General features: G+C 34.9%; 4 protein-coding genes and 1 pseudogene across 7 annotated transcripts in view; 2 read left to right on the top strand and 3 right to left on the bottom strand.

The window, feature by feature from the left end:
* Window positions 1-579, bottom strand: part of sea (mitochondrial citrate transporter scheggia) — a 4402-nt gene extending 3823 nt beyond the window's left edge. The window contains exon 1 of the mRNA XM_018505291.1: window positions 88-579. Coding sequence (XP_018360793.1) covers window positions 88-238 — 151 coding nt within the window. The 5' untranslated portion in view covers window positions 239-579. The remainder of the gene's footprint in view (window positions 1-87) is intronic.
* Window positions 580-2605: 2026 nt separating this feature from the next.
* On the bottom strand, window positions 2606-5085 carry Snr1 (SWI/SNF related, matrix associated, actin dependent regulator of chromatin, subfamily b, member 1). Its single transcript, XM_018505295.1, has 6 exons — window positions 4966-5085; window positions 3926-4394; window positions 3716-3843; window positions 3329-3641; window positions 2879-3055; window positions 2606-2790 (listed from the first exon to the last, which is right to left on the bottom strand). The coding sequence occupies exons 2-6, from the start codon at window positions 4375-4377 to the stop codon at window positions 2751-2753; spliced, it is 1110 nt and encodes a 369-aa protein (XP_018360797.1). The 5' UTR covers window positions 4378-4394; window positions 4966-5085; the 3' UTR covers window positions 2606-2750.
* Window positions 5086-5733: 648 nt separating this feature from the next.
* AP-1-2beta (adaptor protein complex 1/2, beta subunit) lies at window positions 5734-13152 on the top strand. 4 transcript variants are annotated; one of them, XM_018505370.1, is made up of 12 exons: window positions 5734-6020; window positions 6760-6872; window positions 7604-7774; window positions 9121-9147; window positions 9249-9494; window positions 9711-9971; window positions 10180-10602; window positions 10761-11448; window positions 11611-11863; window positions 11961-12312; window positions 12420-12611; window positions 12844-13152. In XM_018505370.1, exons 2-12 carry the CDS (start codon window positions 6765-6767, stop codon window positions 12916-12918), a joined length of 2796 nt encoding a protein of 931 aa, XP_018360872.1. In that variant the 5' UTR covers window positions 5734-6020; window positions 6760-6764; the 3' UTR covers window positions 12919-13152. The 4 variants fall into 4 exon arrangements, with proteins under 4 accessions (XP_018360872.1, XP_018360870.1, XP_018360871.1 ...); XM_018505368.1 differs by lacking the exon at window positions 5734-6020 and adding an exon at window positions 6040-6095; XM_018505372.1 differs by lacking the exon at window positions 5734-6020 and adding an exon at window positions 6381-6478.
* Window positions 13153-13787: 635 nt separating this feature from the next.
* On the bottom strand, window positions 13788-14639 carry RpS27 (ribosomal protein S27). Its single transcript, XM_018505293.1, has 2 exons — window positions 14542-14639; window positions 13788-14107 (listed from the first exon to the last, which is right to left on the bottom strand). The coding sequence occupies exon 2, from the start codon at window positions 14104-14106 to the stop codon at window positions 13849-13851; it is 258 nt and encodes an 85-aa protein (XP_018360795.1). The 5' UTR covers window position 14107; window positions 14542-14639; the 3' UTR covers window positions 13788-13848.
* Window positions 14640-15281: 642 nt separating this feature from the next.
* Window positions 15282-16444, top strand: LOC108759738 (low molecular weight phosphotyrosine protein phosphatase-like; annotated as a pseudogene).
* Window positions 16445-16481: the final 37 nt, after the last annotated feature.

Below are 16481 nucleotides of genomic sequence, written 5' to 3'. Positions count from 1 at the left end.
CCCCCCCCCCCCCCCCCTCTCTCTTTCTATCTCTCTCTTCTTTTTGAGAGGAGAGGGAGGAGGGCGGGAAGGAAAGGAGTAACATACCGGCTATGACCCCTTTGAGGCCCAGGTTGCCGGAGGCAGCGGCGGCGGCGGCGACGCCAGTCTCGCTCATCCATGGTCTGCGTGGAAACGGCGACGGGCCGCGGCACGCGCTCGCCAGCGATCGCTGTTGTTGCTGCCTTGTCAGATCCATGCTTTGCGCACCAAAGCTGTAAACGTGCTCCAAGCGCTGCCGCCGCTCATCCACCTACGCCTCTGGACACTGCCGAAGCTGGACTGCCGTCAATTGACACTCATGTGTGCGATGAGCGCGTAACGCACTGGTTTCCCCCATATTTTTCCCCTTCCGCAAACGACAGACAACGTTGCCTCATTAGACGTTGCTTCACCTTGTCTTGCCTTGTCTTACTTTGCCGAGGCTCATTATGCGTAGATGTACCGTGTGCACACAGATACAGGACGGCACCGGAAACTGAAGGGCTCTATTGAATTAACTGCGCTTGCCTGCATTCTCTCCTTTCTTTCTACTACCCCCCTTCTCTTTCTTTCTCTCTGTACTTAAAATAAAATAAAATAAATAGTTATACTTTGAACAGGAAGCATAAAAGAAAAAATAAAAAATATAAAGACAGACCTCAGATTACATATTTGCTGAATGTTAATATTTTCCATAAGAATTTACAGAGATTAATCTGTAAATTATAATCAGAGATGTTTTTCTTATAATATTATTATATGTTAATATTTGTCTAAAATAGTTCGCAATATTACACATATTCCTTCGAAAGAATCAACATCTCCGAAAATTTGGATCTAAAGAATATTTCAGATAAAAATTGCGAGGAATTGTGATGACAACCATTTCTTAAAATAAAAATCAAATGTATGTGTATATACAGGGTGTTTGATAAAACTCTCACATAGGGGTAGAGTGGACTAAACTGAGTCGAAAAATCCTCTATCATTTTGCAATTTTCGCAATAGTTAATAAGACATCAATTACTAAAAATCACCGAATATTAGTTTTCAATAATTTTGTACTCAAGTACTATCAACTTTATAGAAAAACAGCAAGAGACAAAAATTGTTTATTTTATTCTCATAGAGCTCCAAGAATTTTTTCAGAATTTTTTATCAACTTTTTAGTACTGCATTTTCTTATTGGCAACTATTTTTACCAACATAGAAAAATGCGGTACTAAAAATTCTGAAAAAACTCTCAGAACTCCATAAGAAAATAAACAATTTTTGTCACTTGTCGTTTTTCTATAAAGTTGATAGTACTTGATTAAAAAATTATTGAAAAAAAATATTCGGCGATTTTTAGTAATTAATATCTTGTTAACTATTGTGAAAATTATAAAATGGTAGAGGACTTTTCGACTCAGTTTAGTCCGCTCTATTTATATGCTAGAGTTTTATTATTATTTATCAAACCCTCTGTATATATAGATTGTCACAGGACCGTACGAGGACTTGAGGATATCGAAAAGGCAATCATTGATAGTTCACTGTCAATGCAACGATCGGCTCGCTTTAAAATAATTGTTAAAACGCATTTAATAAAATATATATCTATGTATGTGAAAATAGAATTAGGTATTAAATTATATTTTAAAAATAAGAAAGCGAATAAAAGTTGGAATTGCCACAAAAAAATCTTGACAAGGGCACCAATTAGACTTGTTGCAGTCCTATATTGGAGAGTTCACAGTCCAGGGCTAAATACAGGAGTGCTTCGTCATGGAATCGATTACCTTTATCTAAATTCTTCAGAGTAGAGCACTGTATTACATTTTACATTTTACACAAGTAGAAAAAGAGATATAATGAAGTGTTAAAATAAAGTATCTAATTTACATTCCAATATACATTCACCAAAGATCATAAATCTTGAAGTGTAACTGTCTTTTCCTTCAAGATTTCCTTTTGCATTCAATCCATTCAGACAGTATAATGAGATGTTGATCCGCATGAGTAACAAGATGCCAAAATGTTAAATAATTCTCGAGACATGTGCTTTGCGATAACCATTTATCATGAATGAGTATAATCACGTGATCTATTATCTCGTCGTACGATTGTTGACTAAAACAAACAATTGCAATAGATTTTATAATATATATTACGATAGATTTTAAACAAAAATATTAAAGATATACTTGATATAGTGTATAATTTTCTTAAAACAATTTTAGTTGCATTTCTTACTGTTCAGGTTGCATCACAGTTAGCTGTTATCACACTTCGATTGAAGTGTTATATGATATGTACGTACATTTTCAATCACACTATATGCACGTACGATATAAAAGTTTTCTTTCACACAATAATACATAAATTGACCGTTAATAAATTAAATTGAAAAGAAAAAAATTTTTTTTTAATTATATAAAAATGGAAAAAAGTAGATTCTAAATTGAAGAATGACTCATTAGATCTGGAATACCCTGTATATAAGAATGTTCCATAAACAATGATGTCTGATTATACAGTTATATTCTTTTTTAAATAAACGCAACCATGTATTCGTTATTTTTACAAATAGTTACTTCCGCATATTTTATATTCTCTATGATGGTGTCTTTAAAAATTATATCATTACTTATAGATCTCATATGAGGGGATACTAAAAATTAGGATGATAGATTGGTTGAAATATGTAGATGTGGGTATGGAGTGTTCTTTTTCTAGATGTGCTTTTTCTACCAACCAGGTGTCGTGTTTGCTAAACGTCGCATACGCCTGGAAGAAAACAAGAAAACAAATAATCAAATATCTACATCTCTTCGTGATAAAGTTAATATATACCTCTACAAAATTCACGTCTTACCGAGTATTTCGATCTTGATCGCGTATCTTCTTTTCCATCTCTGCGTCTGTTAAGGTTTCTAAAAATGGTGCCCATTGATCAGCCTCTGATGGAGGTCTAAAGGGAACTTCTACAGTTGGTAGAGGTGCTTCAGAAAATGCATACGTTCTTTGATGCCATGATAATTGTCCACGTACACTGTCAATAAATATAATTATATTACTAGAGTAATAATCAATATCAATTAAATATATAACATCAATTTATTAAATATCTATTAATTTATAATAATTTTTTATTATCGAACTTGTATTTTCAGTATCCGAAATAATTAATATTTCGATATTTAAATTATCAACTTTGTTTTTGTAATGAATTCTACTCTAATAATGTCGATAACAAAAATGATATTATTTTGCATGAAGCAAGGGCATAATTATGCTGTTGTAGAATAAGAAAAGAGTATTTTACCTGTATGCGATAGCGGTAACAAATTCGCCACCAAGACCAAGTTCCGCGCAAAGCTTCATCGCAAACTTCTCTGGATTATTTTCCTTCTCAGACATATCCCATTCTACTTGATCTACTAGAGAGGTATTACCCACATGTATATTTAATTTAATTATTACTCTCTGATCGCATTGATCTTCTAAGATTGTCTCTTGAGGGAATGCTTCTATTTGCTGTCTTATTGCCTGTGCAATTGCAGGAACGAAGGTTAATGGATTTAAGTCTAAATCGTCGCATAGTACTTCAGCAAACTGTTCAGGTGTTATAAGACTTTCTATGAAAGATACAAGATGCATTAAATTGTTGTAATTTGTCAAGATTCTTGTTATTGGATATAAAAATACATACCATTTTTATTCCAAGTAAAAGTGTCTCTTAATTTTTGACCTTCAATTTCCATGTCTAAACGTATTGGAACCAGCATTTCCTGTTGCGCGGCGTTTTCTAAGTTTGCCGATGGATCTGTATCATCAAAACTAAATTGGAAATAAAATATGAGTCATAATTTTATTACACAACAGAATTTCATGTAGAATTTCACTGTGCTTTCTTGCTTACCATAATGGGAATGTCCTAACTTTTTTGTTGTGCACTCTGTTTCGATTTATTGGTGTAGCTTGAGGAACTGCATCCAGATGTGAACTATTTGGTAGGCTAGGTACCCATGCCATTGACTTCTTGGATTTACCCTCTCTAGGTGCTGGTGGTTCAGTCGAATGCACAGATACAGCTTTATATTTATCATCATTGCCCTCGATAATATCTTCTACCTCGCTAGCTCTCAACAATGAAACGCTAGAGGCAAGAACGTGCTGACTCAGTCCAAGTTCCACTAATTTCTTACGTTCGTCATTGGTTATGGATCTCCTGAACATGCCAGGATATCTCTTATACAAAGACCCGCGAAAGAGACGCAGGTAATTGCCAACTTCTGACCCAATACAGTAATACTCTCCATTTTCCTCCACTTGAAAACTTATAGGTTTATCTCCGTAGGTGCGTAATGCCATTTTGAAGACTAATTTTACTGCAATTAGTAACCACACACACAGATCGAATAGATATTTACAAAAGTATAAGATGATTAATGTATTGAGGATTATTATATAATTATGCAGAAACAAAAAATATTTTTGATGAATAAGATCCAGTCTACAACAGATATAGTAAGCCTTGAACTCTAAGCTCTATAGGCTGTGACTATAACTTGCTCCAAGTTCTAAACAGTACAGCTATCACCTGTATGAAATTTGCTTAAAACTTAAGATTACGTTTCAAGGCAACGATTTTTGTCAAAAAAAAACCAAAGTTTAGAGCTTAGAGTAAAAAACTGAAGACTTGTACACTGCTGTAAACAAGGTAATTAGTAATCCAATGAAACACTTGACGAAGCTTCCACTAACATAATTCATTCACCAACTTTATCTAGATTCTATTTTCCTCTTAATATGTTCAATTCTGAACTCATAAAAATTAAAGAAGCGATAAAATATTTATTAGAACCCATATAAAATGGACAATGTCGACAACGCTTCGTGCATTATTGAAATAAACACTTTCGGACAATCTTTGGAGATTATGGGCTCTCTCTGTCGTACCTGGCAACAGAAATAATTCATTCACTCGAGTTTACAAGCTCTCATAAACCTTTTCTCCTTTCGCACGTTTGTTTACGTTTCCTTGAAAACACAGATCGGACGCACGGCATCCACACTATCCACAGCGGATATTAAGTTTAATTTTTTTTCTTATGTTCTTGGATTAACGAACATGAAGAAAAGTGCAATACCATAGACGTGATCGCACGTTGTGATTCGTCAAATTGGTGGACCTAAAGGCAAACTTGCAGTGATACACCAATCAAATTTGAGTATCGTGTAACCAACCGGTCTGTCCTTTTTTAAAGATTTTTTCATATTATTTTGCTTAAAATATTTCAATATTTTTAATCAAAAATTTAATTTTTGAAACAATAATAATTATATAACTATTTACAATTATAAAATAATAAAATTATTATACTTAAATAATTATACATATTTTAAGGTTAAAGTGGCTGGCCAAAGGTAGATTTTCATGTGTTCTGTCAAGTGGGGATAATTGAAGGACAATGACGTTATCGATCGATGCAGCCAAAACGATCAGTAATGTCATCATTTTCCAATTATCCCCGGGCCTACTTGCCCGAAAGAAATGAAAATTTGCCCTTAGCTGCATTTATTCTATGCATTAAGTAATTCTGCCGATTAAATTAACCAGTAATCAATAATCGAAGTGAATTTTCAGCTAAAGTGCATTACGCCCGGGCGCTGATTTGAGATAACGGACCTAACGCCGAGCGCACACGTGCATTCCAAGAGCGAGGACGGCCAATCAGAGCCAAGTCACTTATCGATAACTGGAGGCGACGGCCTCCTCTCCCCCACATGTACGCAGATGTGCGCCAGGCCTGTGTGGCCACTGATAGCCGTGTGTTACACTGCTACAGCGAAGTGTCGCAAAGGTGCCCCCGGTATATCGCACTTAGCAGAAGCGCAAAGTTGCCCGGGGGGCGGACGGCGTCATCCAGATCTGAGTTTGCGGATAAAACGATTCGTTCTCGATCATTCTCGCCCCTTCTCCCCGCCGCCGCTAGTCGCTGTTAAATAGACAGGTAATTAATGAGACGACGACGCGAGAGCAGCTGCAACGGCGGCCCCGCTCCAGATGCAACCGTTCGAGATTCTACGTAATGTTTCTTTTTATTCCGCTCTATTATGACGTGCCCGCGTGCCACGCCACTCGCTTATCGCCCGTCGGCTCTCGGTGATAATCTATTTCCCCGAGGCATCCCCCGCGCCTCTGTTTCCCGACCAGCGCTCCTCGTTAAATGACAGCTCGATTCGTTGGCGGGGGAGTTAGCGCTATGGCACCATAGATTCTGGACATTGATCCAGTCCCGGATTCGCTATATAGCGAAATCTTATTTAATTTCACTGCATGTCTCTCTCGTCTCTCTTCTCTCTCTTTCCAGTGTACAGAAGTCTATTGCCGCTCTTCCATAGATTTCTCGGCTGGCGAACATTTTGACATTTCTATACACATCAATCTCTCACCTTTGACCTTATTATTGTTAGTATCAGTTTGGTGTTATTAAATTAAATTGTAATTATGTTTTGAGATAAATTAATATTTAATTCTGTAAAACAAGATTTGTATAATAATTAATGGTAAAATAATGATTTCTTTTATTATTATGTAAATAATATAAGGAGTTGTTCATTGTTAAATTGATAGAAAATAGATAGAGTTTTATTGATTTTGTGCATATTTGTGTATAAGTGACATTACAGATTTAATATCCTCTGAGATTACAAATTTATATAATTATACTTTTGTTACTTGCATTACAGACAAGATGACGGATTCAAAGTATTTTACCACTACGAAGAAGGGAGAGATATTTGAGCTCAAGTCAGAACTGAACAATGAGAAGAAAGAAAAGAAAAAGGAAGCTGTAAAGAAGGTAAATAAAAAAATTTATTATTGTAATTGTCTTGTTTTCACAAGAAATACTATTATGATATACTATTATAATACTAGAAGTAATATTATGCAAATAGTAAGCATTTTCATGCAGAACACTTGTATAGAAGGTAATATATTTGGATAGTGAGGTAAGTTGTAAAATCTAAGGTGAAGGAACTCTAGTATTTTGATAATTCCAATGACTTCTTTCTACAAGAATATTTCTTGTGTGTATAATATTCTTATCTTATAATTACTATATTTTATTTTACAATAATTTAATAATTCTTTGATCAGTAATATTATCCTGAATTTATCAATATATTAAGAATATGTTTATCATCTATATGTTTGCATATAATGAAAAACATTTGTTGTATGTTAATTAAAAAAAATTCATTAAAAAAGCAATGCATCAGCATGTAGTCTAGCAAGTTGTACTTGTCTATGATTGCAACACTATGCTTCTTACACTAGTGAAGTGTACAATTGGTATAGAACAAAAATTACATGAACAATAAATAATATATAATGTGGAAACACATATAGTAGAAATTAAATGCCTCCTTTTAGAAAATAATATCATAGAGAATGTGAAATTAATTGATTTTAATAGTAATGAAAATGTAATAGATCTGTATTTGTTGAGAATGTTACATTCACAATGTCACCTATGTCACAATAATGTTGCACTGTTTAATAACTCAAGAGTATCAATTGTTTGTCCAGGTCATTGCTTCTATGACAGTAGGAAAAGATGTGTCTGCACTGTTTCCCGACGTGGTGAATTGCATGCAGACCGACAATCTGGAACTGAAAAAGCTGGTATACCTGTACCTGATGAACTACGCCAAGAGCCAACCGGACATGGCTATCATGGCAGTCAACACGTTCGTCAAGGTAACGTAGCTTAGAAACTCATCATTCAATTCGTCATCACGATTTTACTATATAACGCACCTTTACCCTCTACATATTTTTTAATGACACTTGGATGATGTTCGGAATCTGTCTGTAACAAGAGACAAATTAGAAAATTATCCGTCGTTATGTATTCCTTATAACGACTGTCAGATTGTAAATATAATCTCCTTTATCGGATATCATCCTGGCTGTGTTACATTTTACAGCGTGCCTCGCACTGAATACAGACTGTGCTTTGCAAATAAGTTTGCACAGAGCTGTCTGCGTTATGGGACGGAATGTAACTTTTTCCTTCATTGCGACTGAATTGTTTATTTTTCAAAGGGCACGGGTTTGGATTTTGGTTGTTCCAATATTCCATTTTTTAGTAGCAAAAGAGGCTATTAAATTACTCGTTACAAATATCGTTACAGAATCAAATTCCAGAATGTACTTCGTTAGGCAGACCATTATATTAATCTAATATCCATAATACATGATTAAGTTTACCGAAATTGATAGAGTAATTTAAAATCTCGTTATCCTCCTCACGCTAATGCACTGATACATATGTCTTGTTTTCTCAAAATTGAGCATGTAATTTTCTTTCGAAAAGTCACACAATTTTTCATCTACATAAGAAACGCTTAAAGCAAATTATTCATTCTTCACAGTGCCGTTTATTTACAATATAAATATACTAAATTGATTTTTGTATTGCAGTTGTAATATCGTGTCAAATCAAGGAATGATAGTTCGAACGTTAATCTTGGTTAATCTTTTACTCGTGAATTTCTAATGTGCAGCAGCATGAAAATTGTGGTTCCTTAAATGTTCATTTTATACGTATTTGTGTATTACCAATCAGTGCTTCTATAAAGATGATATTTATTAATTGCACGTATTTTGTATCATATATACATACATATATATATATATATATATATTATTTATAATAATATATTTTATATTTATAAAATTTCAGTGTATCTGATGAATGTAATTCTCGTGTTACAAATAATACTTCATAATGCGATTAATATAAATATTTGTAAATATATTTTTCTATATATATGTTGGACGATACACCGTTTATCTCTATTTGCATGGTGCTAATATTGGTGTAACACAATTCTTAATTCTTTATTCGCAAAATTATGCCACAACGTTGTTGTTGAAAGAAAAAGAAAGAAACTAACGAAGAATGATACCTCGTGCTCTTTAAAAAATGATCAGTTCTCGATTATACACTACTTTAAATGGCTGATAAGTATAGTATTTAACACTTAATGAAAAATGGTGACGGTGACCAATTTGACCTTTTTCGTTCTGACACGCAAAAGGAGCTAGCAACATCTCCGATGACAAAGGTACCAATGCCACTTTCTACTTTGTTAAAGTTCATGGGTTGAGATAGATAGCCACTACTGTGACTAGACTTGAATCCCTGGCTTGCCCGATTTTTGCGCAGGACTGCGAGGACCCAAATCCGCTGATTCGTGCTCTGGCAGTTCGCACGATGGGCTGTATACGTGTTGACAAGATAACCGAGTATCTGTGCGAGCCGCTGCGCAAATGCCTGAAGGATGAGGACCCGTATGTACGCAAGACTGCAGCTGTGTGCGTCGCCAAACTTTATGACATTAACGCGGCCTTAGTCGAGGACCAGGGATTCCTGGATCAGTTGAAGGATCTCCTGTCCGACAGTAATCCAATGGTATGTAAACTTCCCCAATGTCAGAACTTGATAACTTAAATAATACAACAGACGTTTTAAAATCTTATTCTATTTATACAGATATTTAATAAAATATTGTTAGAAATGGTATAATAAAGCAAAAGAAATTTGTTAAGCAGAAAAGATTAAAATTCATTGTTACCTGAAGAAAACAGTTCTGTGGATAATGTGTTGATTAATTAATATTGTTATTAGGTTGTTGCAAATGCGGTAGCTGCTCTGTCTGAGATCAACGAGGCCAGTCCGAGCGGTCAACCGTTGGTAGAAATGAACGCACAGACCATAAACAAACTTCTGACGGCGCTTAACGAATGTACGGAATGGGGCCAAGTTTTCATCCTGGATTCATTAGCGAATTACTCGCCCAAGGATGATCGCGAAGCGCAGAGCATTTGCGAACGGATCACTCCGCGTTTGGCACATGCTAATGCTGCAGTCGTACTTTCTGCCGTCAAAGTAAATGCAGATAAATAATAAATACAGGAGAAAAACTTGATTAACCCTATCTTATACAATTTATTAAAATTTTGGTACATTAGCATCAATATCTAAGCACTAACAAGATTGGATTGATCATAATTTCTTCTCCTGAATCCTTTAAATTTATTTTTAATACTTTTTTACTTGATTTTATATATTAATCAAATTTATTTCGACATTTTAGGTATTAATGAAATTAATGGAGATGCTGCAGTCCGAATCGGATTTTGTCGGCACACTTACAAAGAAATTGGCGCCTCCTCTTGTTACATTATTGAGCTCCGAACCGGAAGTTCAATATGTCGCATTGAGAAATATCAATCTCATTGTGCAAAAACGACCAGATATTCTAAAACACGAGATGAAAGTATTCTTCGTCAAATACAACGATCCTATTTATGTAAAATTGGAGAAGCTGGACATTATGATTCGTTTAGCGTCACAGGCCAACATCGCGCAAGTCCTCTCGGAATTGAAGGAATACGCCACCGAGGTCGACGTGGACTTTGTAAGGAAAGCTGTGCGGGCCATCGGTCGCTGCGCTATAAAAGTCGAGCCGTCTGCAGAACGTTGCGTCTCCACGTTACTGGACCTGATACAAACAAAAGTAAGTAAAGATATATCACAGACATCTTAAAATATCAAATTTTTAAGTATATCTTTAATATATTTTTATATTTTGAATATTTTAAATATATAATATTGAAATTTAATATTTCAAAATTAGTTGATTATTGATTAATTGATATCTGTAATTTTTCTCAGGTGAATTACGTTGTTCAAGAAGCAATTGTGGTAATAAAAGACATCTTCCGCAAGTATCCTAATAAATACGAAAGCATAATTTCGACTCTATGCGAGAATTTGGACACACTAGATGAGCCTGAAGCGCGTGCCTCCATGATATGGATTATTGGAGAGTACGCGGAACGCATCGACAATGCTGATGAATTGCTGGAAAGCTTCTTGGAAGGCTTCCATGACGAGAACACACAAGTACAGCTGCAATTGCTCACCGCAATTGTCAAATTGTTCCTCAAGAGGCCCACGGATACGCAAGAGTTGGTTCAACAAGTGCTCAGCCTGGCCACACAGGATTCTGACAATCCCGATCTGCGAGACCGCGGTTTCATCTACTGGCGATTACTAAGCACTGATCCGGCAGCGGCTAAGGAGGTAGTGCTTGCAGAAAAGCCTCTGATCTCAGAAGAGACGGATCTGCTGGAACCGACATTGTTGGATGAATTAATTTGCCATATTTCGAGCTTAGCATCCGTATATCACAAACCTCCTACTGCGTTTGTAGAAGGCAGAGCAGCTGGTGCTAGGAAGTCGCTGCCCGCTAGAAGCAATTCTAACGAGGAATCTAACCGGACAACTGCACAACCCTCCCACGCACAGGTCATACCCGCTCAGGATTCCTTGATTGGCGACCTCCTCAGTATGGACATCGGTGAGCAAAATTTAATATTAGAAAATTAAAAAGTGTAATAATACTTAAACAGTATTGTGTAAATGTTTCTGCTTCGAAAAATTTCAAACGTATTTTTTTTATATAGTTGCAGATAAAAAATATATGACCTGCTTATTCATTTATCGATTTACTTTGTTGCAGGTGGACCAACAATGGTCACACCGGCACCTGCGCCACAGTCTTCGGGACTAGGATTGGATCTTCTAGGCGGTGGTCTCGATGGAATCCTGAACGACAATACGAGTGCACCAGCCGTTTCTCAGAGCACAACGGGTCTGCTCGGCGATATATTCGGCTTCAACCAAGGTCCCACGCCTTACATATCTCCCAAAGTTAATTGGCTACCAGCCGAAAAGGGCAAAGGTTTTGATATTTGGGGCACATTTTCGAGAAAGTAATTAATATAAATATATATTAATGAATACAGAGGACATCTGATTATATACATCCCTTTGATTGCAAATAATTATACTATGCAAAATATGTTGTAGAAATGGCCAAATTAGCATGGATATGACCTTCACAAACAAAGCGATGCAACCTATGGGAGGATTCGCGATACAGCTCAACAAAAATAGCTTTGGCTTAACGCCGGCGGCTCCGTTGCAAGTTCCAGCTCCCCTGAGTCCTGGATCGAGTATAGAAGCGAATGTTATACTGTCTACCGCGGGTGCGGTGCAACGTATGGAACCTTTGAACAATCTGCAAGTTGCTATCAAGAACAATATTGACGTTTTCTACTTCGCGTGTATTGTACCTATGAATGCATACTTCGCGGAAGATGGGCAGTTGGACAAGAGAGTGTTTCTTTCCACCTGGAAAGATATACCTGCACAGAATGAGGTATTACTCATCTACTTTTTTCTATGTTTGTCGAAAAATGGTTTTCTGTGAGATTCATTAATAAACGAAAAGAAAAGATATCTTTAAGAAACATATCTTGTTTGCAGGTACAATATACGCTAAACGGTGTAATGTTGACCGCAGATCAAGTGGTGCAAAAGATGCAACAGAATAATGTCTTCACAATTGCTAAGAGGAATGTAGAGGGACAGGATATGCTTTATCAGTCTCTCAAGCTGACGAACAATGTCTGGGTATTGAACGAATTGAAAATTCAGCCGGGCAATCCTGATGTTACGGTATGCTTAATACAAGTATCATATTTAAATTTTATCAACATGATTATCATAGAAATTAGCAGTTAGTTGTTTAAGAAAAGTTTCCTTATTTTTAGATCAAATATAATTTTCTCTTGACTTAGTGCACATTTTTTTAAATTAATGAAATTATATAAAAAAATTGTTACATGGAATATTTTATACATTTTATATTTACTTTAAATTTTATCTATCTTCTTTTCTTTTATTGCAGCTATCCTTGAAATCTCGGTCCGTAGAAGTCGCTCCTGGAGTATTTCAAGCATACAATGCGATTTTACATTCTTAAGTTTTCTTTCTTTCGTCAATTAGGATATTGCTGTAAGATGCAAATTACAAAAAAAAATAAACGCCAACATGCGCAACAGCTTATTTATAGGAGCTATCTATGTACATCTGCATGAGACTCGAGAGTATCTTGAAACACAGTACTACAGGAATCTCTGTTACAGATTGAATTTATTATAAAAATGACCATGGGCGTGTATGGAAATAAAGATTTATGATCACGTCTGTATCCTTATTTATGCAGTTTTTTGCATTTTAGATGTAAAAGATCTAACATGTACATTTTATAATCTTAAACAGACGATCAATATTGCACAATACTATTGATTATTTGGAAACTATTAAGCTTTCAAACTGTTTTGAATTGTTTAACGAGGATATGAATGTTTTATAAAATAATTGTACAATATTAAGTGTTTGGGGGATGTTTTTTATATTTTTAATCATATATATGTTATATGCAAGTGGCAATAGGATGTAATATACATTCGACAGACTATACATAAAAATTAATTACAGTTTTCGTTAAATTTATGATCAATTTTTAATATTTTATATTTTTTATATTTTCAAATATACCCAATTATAAAATTTTTATTTTAAATATGCTACAAAAAGTTGGATACATTCTAAGATATCTAATTGAATTTAAAAGAAATCCAATTTAACCCAGGAATACATGGCTAAAAAAAACTGCGACAATGTAATACCGATACATAACTATATAGTTTATAAATACAACTTGTGATAGTAAAGGATTAATTTTAAGTTTCTAAAAAAAATTATACGAATCTTGCATTTACTGCAGTATATCCTGTATGTTATACAGGTAGGTAAATATCTTGCAGTGTGAAATAATACTATAATACATAATGTGATCGTGTTTATTTATCGAATATAAAGAGAGAAATCGAATACATATCGGATAAAATTAACACTGGACTTTTCTTCTAAAAGAGCATCCCTCAGTTAACCGTGCTTTTCCACCCGTTGGCGTACAAAGTATCGTACGACATCCATCACATTCTACTGGCCTCTGGGCATGTGAGAAAATTGTTTTGATAGCATAACAGCCCGGGCATTTGACGTCCATGAAATAACTGTTAGGCTTCTGTACGAGCCTCTTCAGTTTGTGTTTTCTTTTCTCCTCGATGGGGCTCGGATGGAGAAAATCTCTAGCCAACGGCATTCTGTAAAATAGATTCAGCCGTCAAAAACTTGTATTCGGGGAATAGAATTATAAATCTATCAAACAGCACTTTCTCGCGTGTACTTAAATACAATTTGTTTTATTACGAGTAAAAATGTATACATACAATATTGTGCAATCTTGTGCGATACATGGTATGACAATAACATTAGAATTGATTAACGAAAAATTACAAATATAACGCGAGCTCGATTTGTCGAATACTTTTCCTATACAAATACGATGATCAGAAACGTTAATTTACAACTACCGGATAATTTGTGTAGTAATGGGGGATACCGCAATGGGCAAAAGCGCAGTAGCATGCCGCTCATGAAATGAACGTGAAAAACTATTTTCCGGATTGACTGGACCCACCACAACACAGACTAATAGAATTCACGCAACAGCGAATAAAGTGGTGCAGTTACTTACATGATTCGCAGAGTATTTCGCCTTAAATTCGATAATTACAATCGCACCCACGTGTTTACAGGACAACGTTAAGCACTGGAAAGGAACGGTATAGAATTTGACGCGAAACATTTAAAACCCCAGACCAGAAGAGTCCGCCAGTGTCGCCAACTTCTGTTCGTAGATGGACATAAATTTTGTTGATTGGGTGATTGGTCAATTGGACTAAATAAATCTGGACAAGTCGTGAAGGCTTTTCGCGCAAAGTAAAGACAAATGATGTGACGCATCTTATATAAATTTAATCCTTGATGTTATCATCTGTAGAATGCGAAAGACATAGAGAATGGACTGCGCAATCCGTATCTAAGTAGTGTATTAAATGTGGTCGACAATAATGAGAGAGAGGGACCGTGAGAGACGGCCAATCTTCTTCTCATTCTCTTTCCCATTACACCATTGAATGGAAAGAGATAGAAATGGCCATCTGCCACGGTCCCTCTCTCTCATCCCTATCGATCATTTTGACACACGGATCGCGCAGTCCATTCTCTATTTTGACTTTGATGCAAACTAACGATCTTTTGTCATTCCACACAACTTGCAGAGCCGCATAACTATATGCATAAAGAAAATTATCCAATCACATTTCTGTCATAAAGACAAACGTAAACTACGATTGGATGATTTTCTTTATGCACATGTTTATGCGGCTATGCAAGTTGTGTGGAATTAAGGGTATGCCCTAAGGGTCGAATTTTTTCAATAAATTTCTGCATTTTCTCAGTAATATTTATTTAATTTTCTTGTGAAAGATTGAAGGAAAATATTTACAGAGACAAGGCTGCTCAATAGAAAAGAATTGTACTGTGTACTTAAGAAAAAAAAAATAATTTTTAATTAAACAAAGGCATACTATGTCTTCTGCCGAGACAATATCAGTATCGAAGAAAAAGAAGAAAGTGCTTATGATTTGCTTAGGTATTATAAAGATATCACATAACGCATGAAACATTTTATACTTTTTAATTTTGTAAATATATATATGTATAGATATTATTTAATAAACATAATAATAAATATAATATATATATATATATAAACTGTGTTTGTGTTATTAATTAATGATTATTTATATTTTATGTTACGGTCAATTTTTGTTCGCCTATAGCAGCGGCTGTATTCCAGAATGAAGTGAAGAAGAGAGGTTTGCAAGATCAATGGAAGGTAGAAAACGCTGCCCTTACTGGATATCATATAGATGAAAAACTAGATACTAGAACACGGGGGATACGCTAACGGAAAATGGAATCACTGATTATTCCTATACAGCACGCAAAGTAAGATTTTGTATTTTCAAGAATAAACGTTAAAATTTTATTATCACGATTATTGTAATAGCAATTAGCTTAGGTTTTCTATGCACTGAGTAGTTTCATGATTAAATTTTTTCTGTGAAAAAACAAAAAATAAATCATTGTAATTAGATAAATTGTAATTAGATGAGTTATTCAATATTTATTTAGAATCATTGGAACTTATATTGTATTACTATATCATTGTATATCTAAATGTCTTTAATTATATACAGATCGAACTAGACTTCAACAAATATGATTGGATACTTGGTGTGGATAAGGGAGTCATTAACAATTTACTTAGTAGGAAACCAATGACTTCCCAAGCAAAAGTGGAACTTCTAGGAAGTTATAATCCAAGCGGACTAATTATAATACGAGATCCACGGGTTATACGTAATTTACATACTTCACCTTTTGGCGTTTATAGAATTAAAAAACAAAAATTGAAAATACATTGAATTATTCTCATGATCTTTTTTCAGGGCAGCAATGGATTTCAGAAAGCCTATGATCAATGTGTGACATTCATAACAGCATTTTTGAACAAACATTCAAATTAATGAGAAGACTATTCCAAAGAATCAATTTACCTATATATTT

The sequence above is a fragment of the Trachymyrmex cornetzi genome, unplaced genomic scaffold, assembly GCF_001594075.2.
Source record: "Trachymyrmex cornetzi isolate Tcor2-1 unplaced genomic scaffold, Tcor1.1 scaffold204, whole genome shotgun sequence".
Lineage (NCBI taxonomy): Eukaryota > Metazoa > Arthropoda > Insecta > Hymenoptera > Formicidae > Trachymyrmex > Trachymyrmex cornetzi.
This window is presented reverse-complemented; position numbering and strand designations above follow the sequence as displayed.

What these genes read in the sequence shown, in the direction of transcription:
- Snr1 (XM_018505295.1), bottom strand. Translation starts at nt 4,377, where the DNA reads ATGGCATTACGCACCTACGGAGATAAACCTATAAGTTTTCAAGTGGAG. An exon ending in TTTTACTTGGAATAAAAATG is followed by an intron (nt 3,642 to 3,715) that starts GTATGTATTTTT and finishes TATCTTTCATAG; the next exon opens with AAAGTCTTATAACACCTGAA. An exon ending in GATCAAGATCGAAATACTCG is followed by an intron (nt 2,791 to 2,878) that starts GTAAGACGTGAA and finishes GTTTTCTTCCAG; the next exon opens with GCGTATGCGACGTTTAGCAA.
- AP-1-2beta (XM_018505368.1), top strand. Translation starts at nt 6,074, where the DNA reads ATGCAACCGTTCGAGATTCTAC. An exon ending in CCTCCTCAGTATGGACATCG is followed by an intron (nt 11,449 to 11,610) that starts GTGAGCAAAATT and finishes ACTTTGTTGCAG; the next exon opens with GTGGACCAACAATGGTCACA. An exon ending in TGGGGCACATTTTCGAGAAA is followed by an intron (nt 11,864 to 11,960) that starts GTAATTAATATA and finishes AATATGTTGTAG; the next exon opens with AAATGGCCAAATTAGCATGG.
- RpS27 (XM_018505293.1), bottom strand. Translation starts at nt 14,106, where the DNA reads ATGCCGTTGGCTAGAGATTTTCTCCATCCGAGCCCCATCGAGGAGAAA.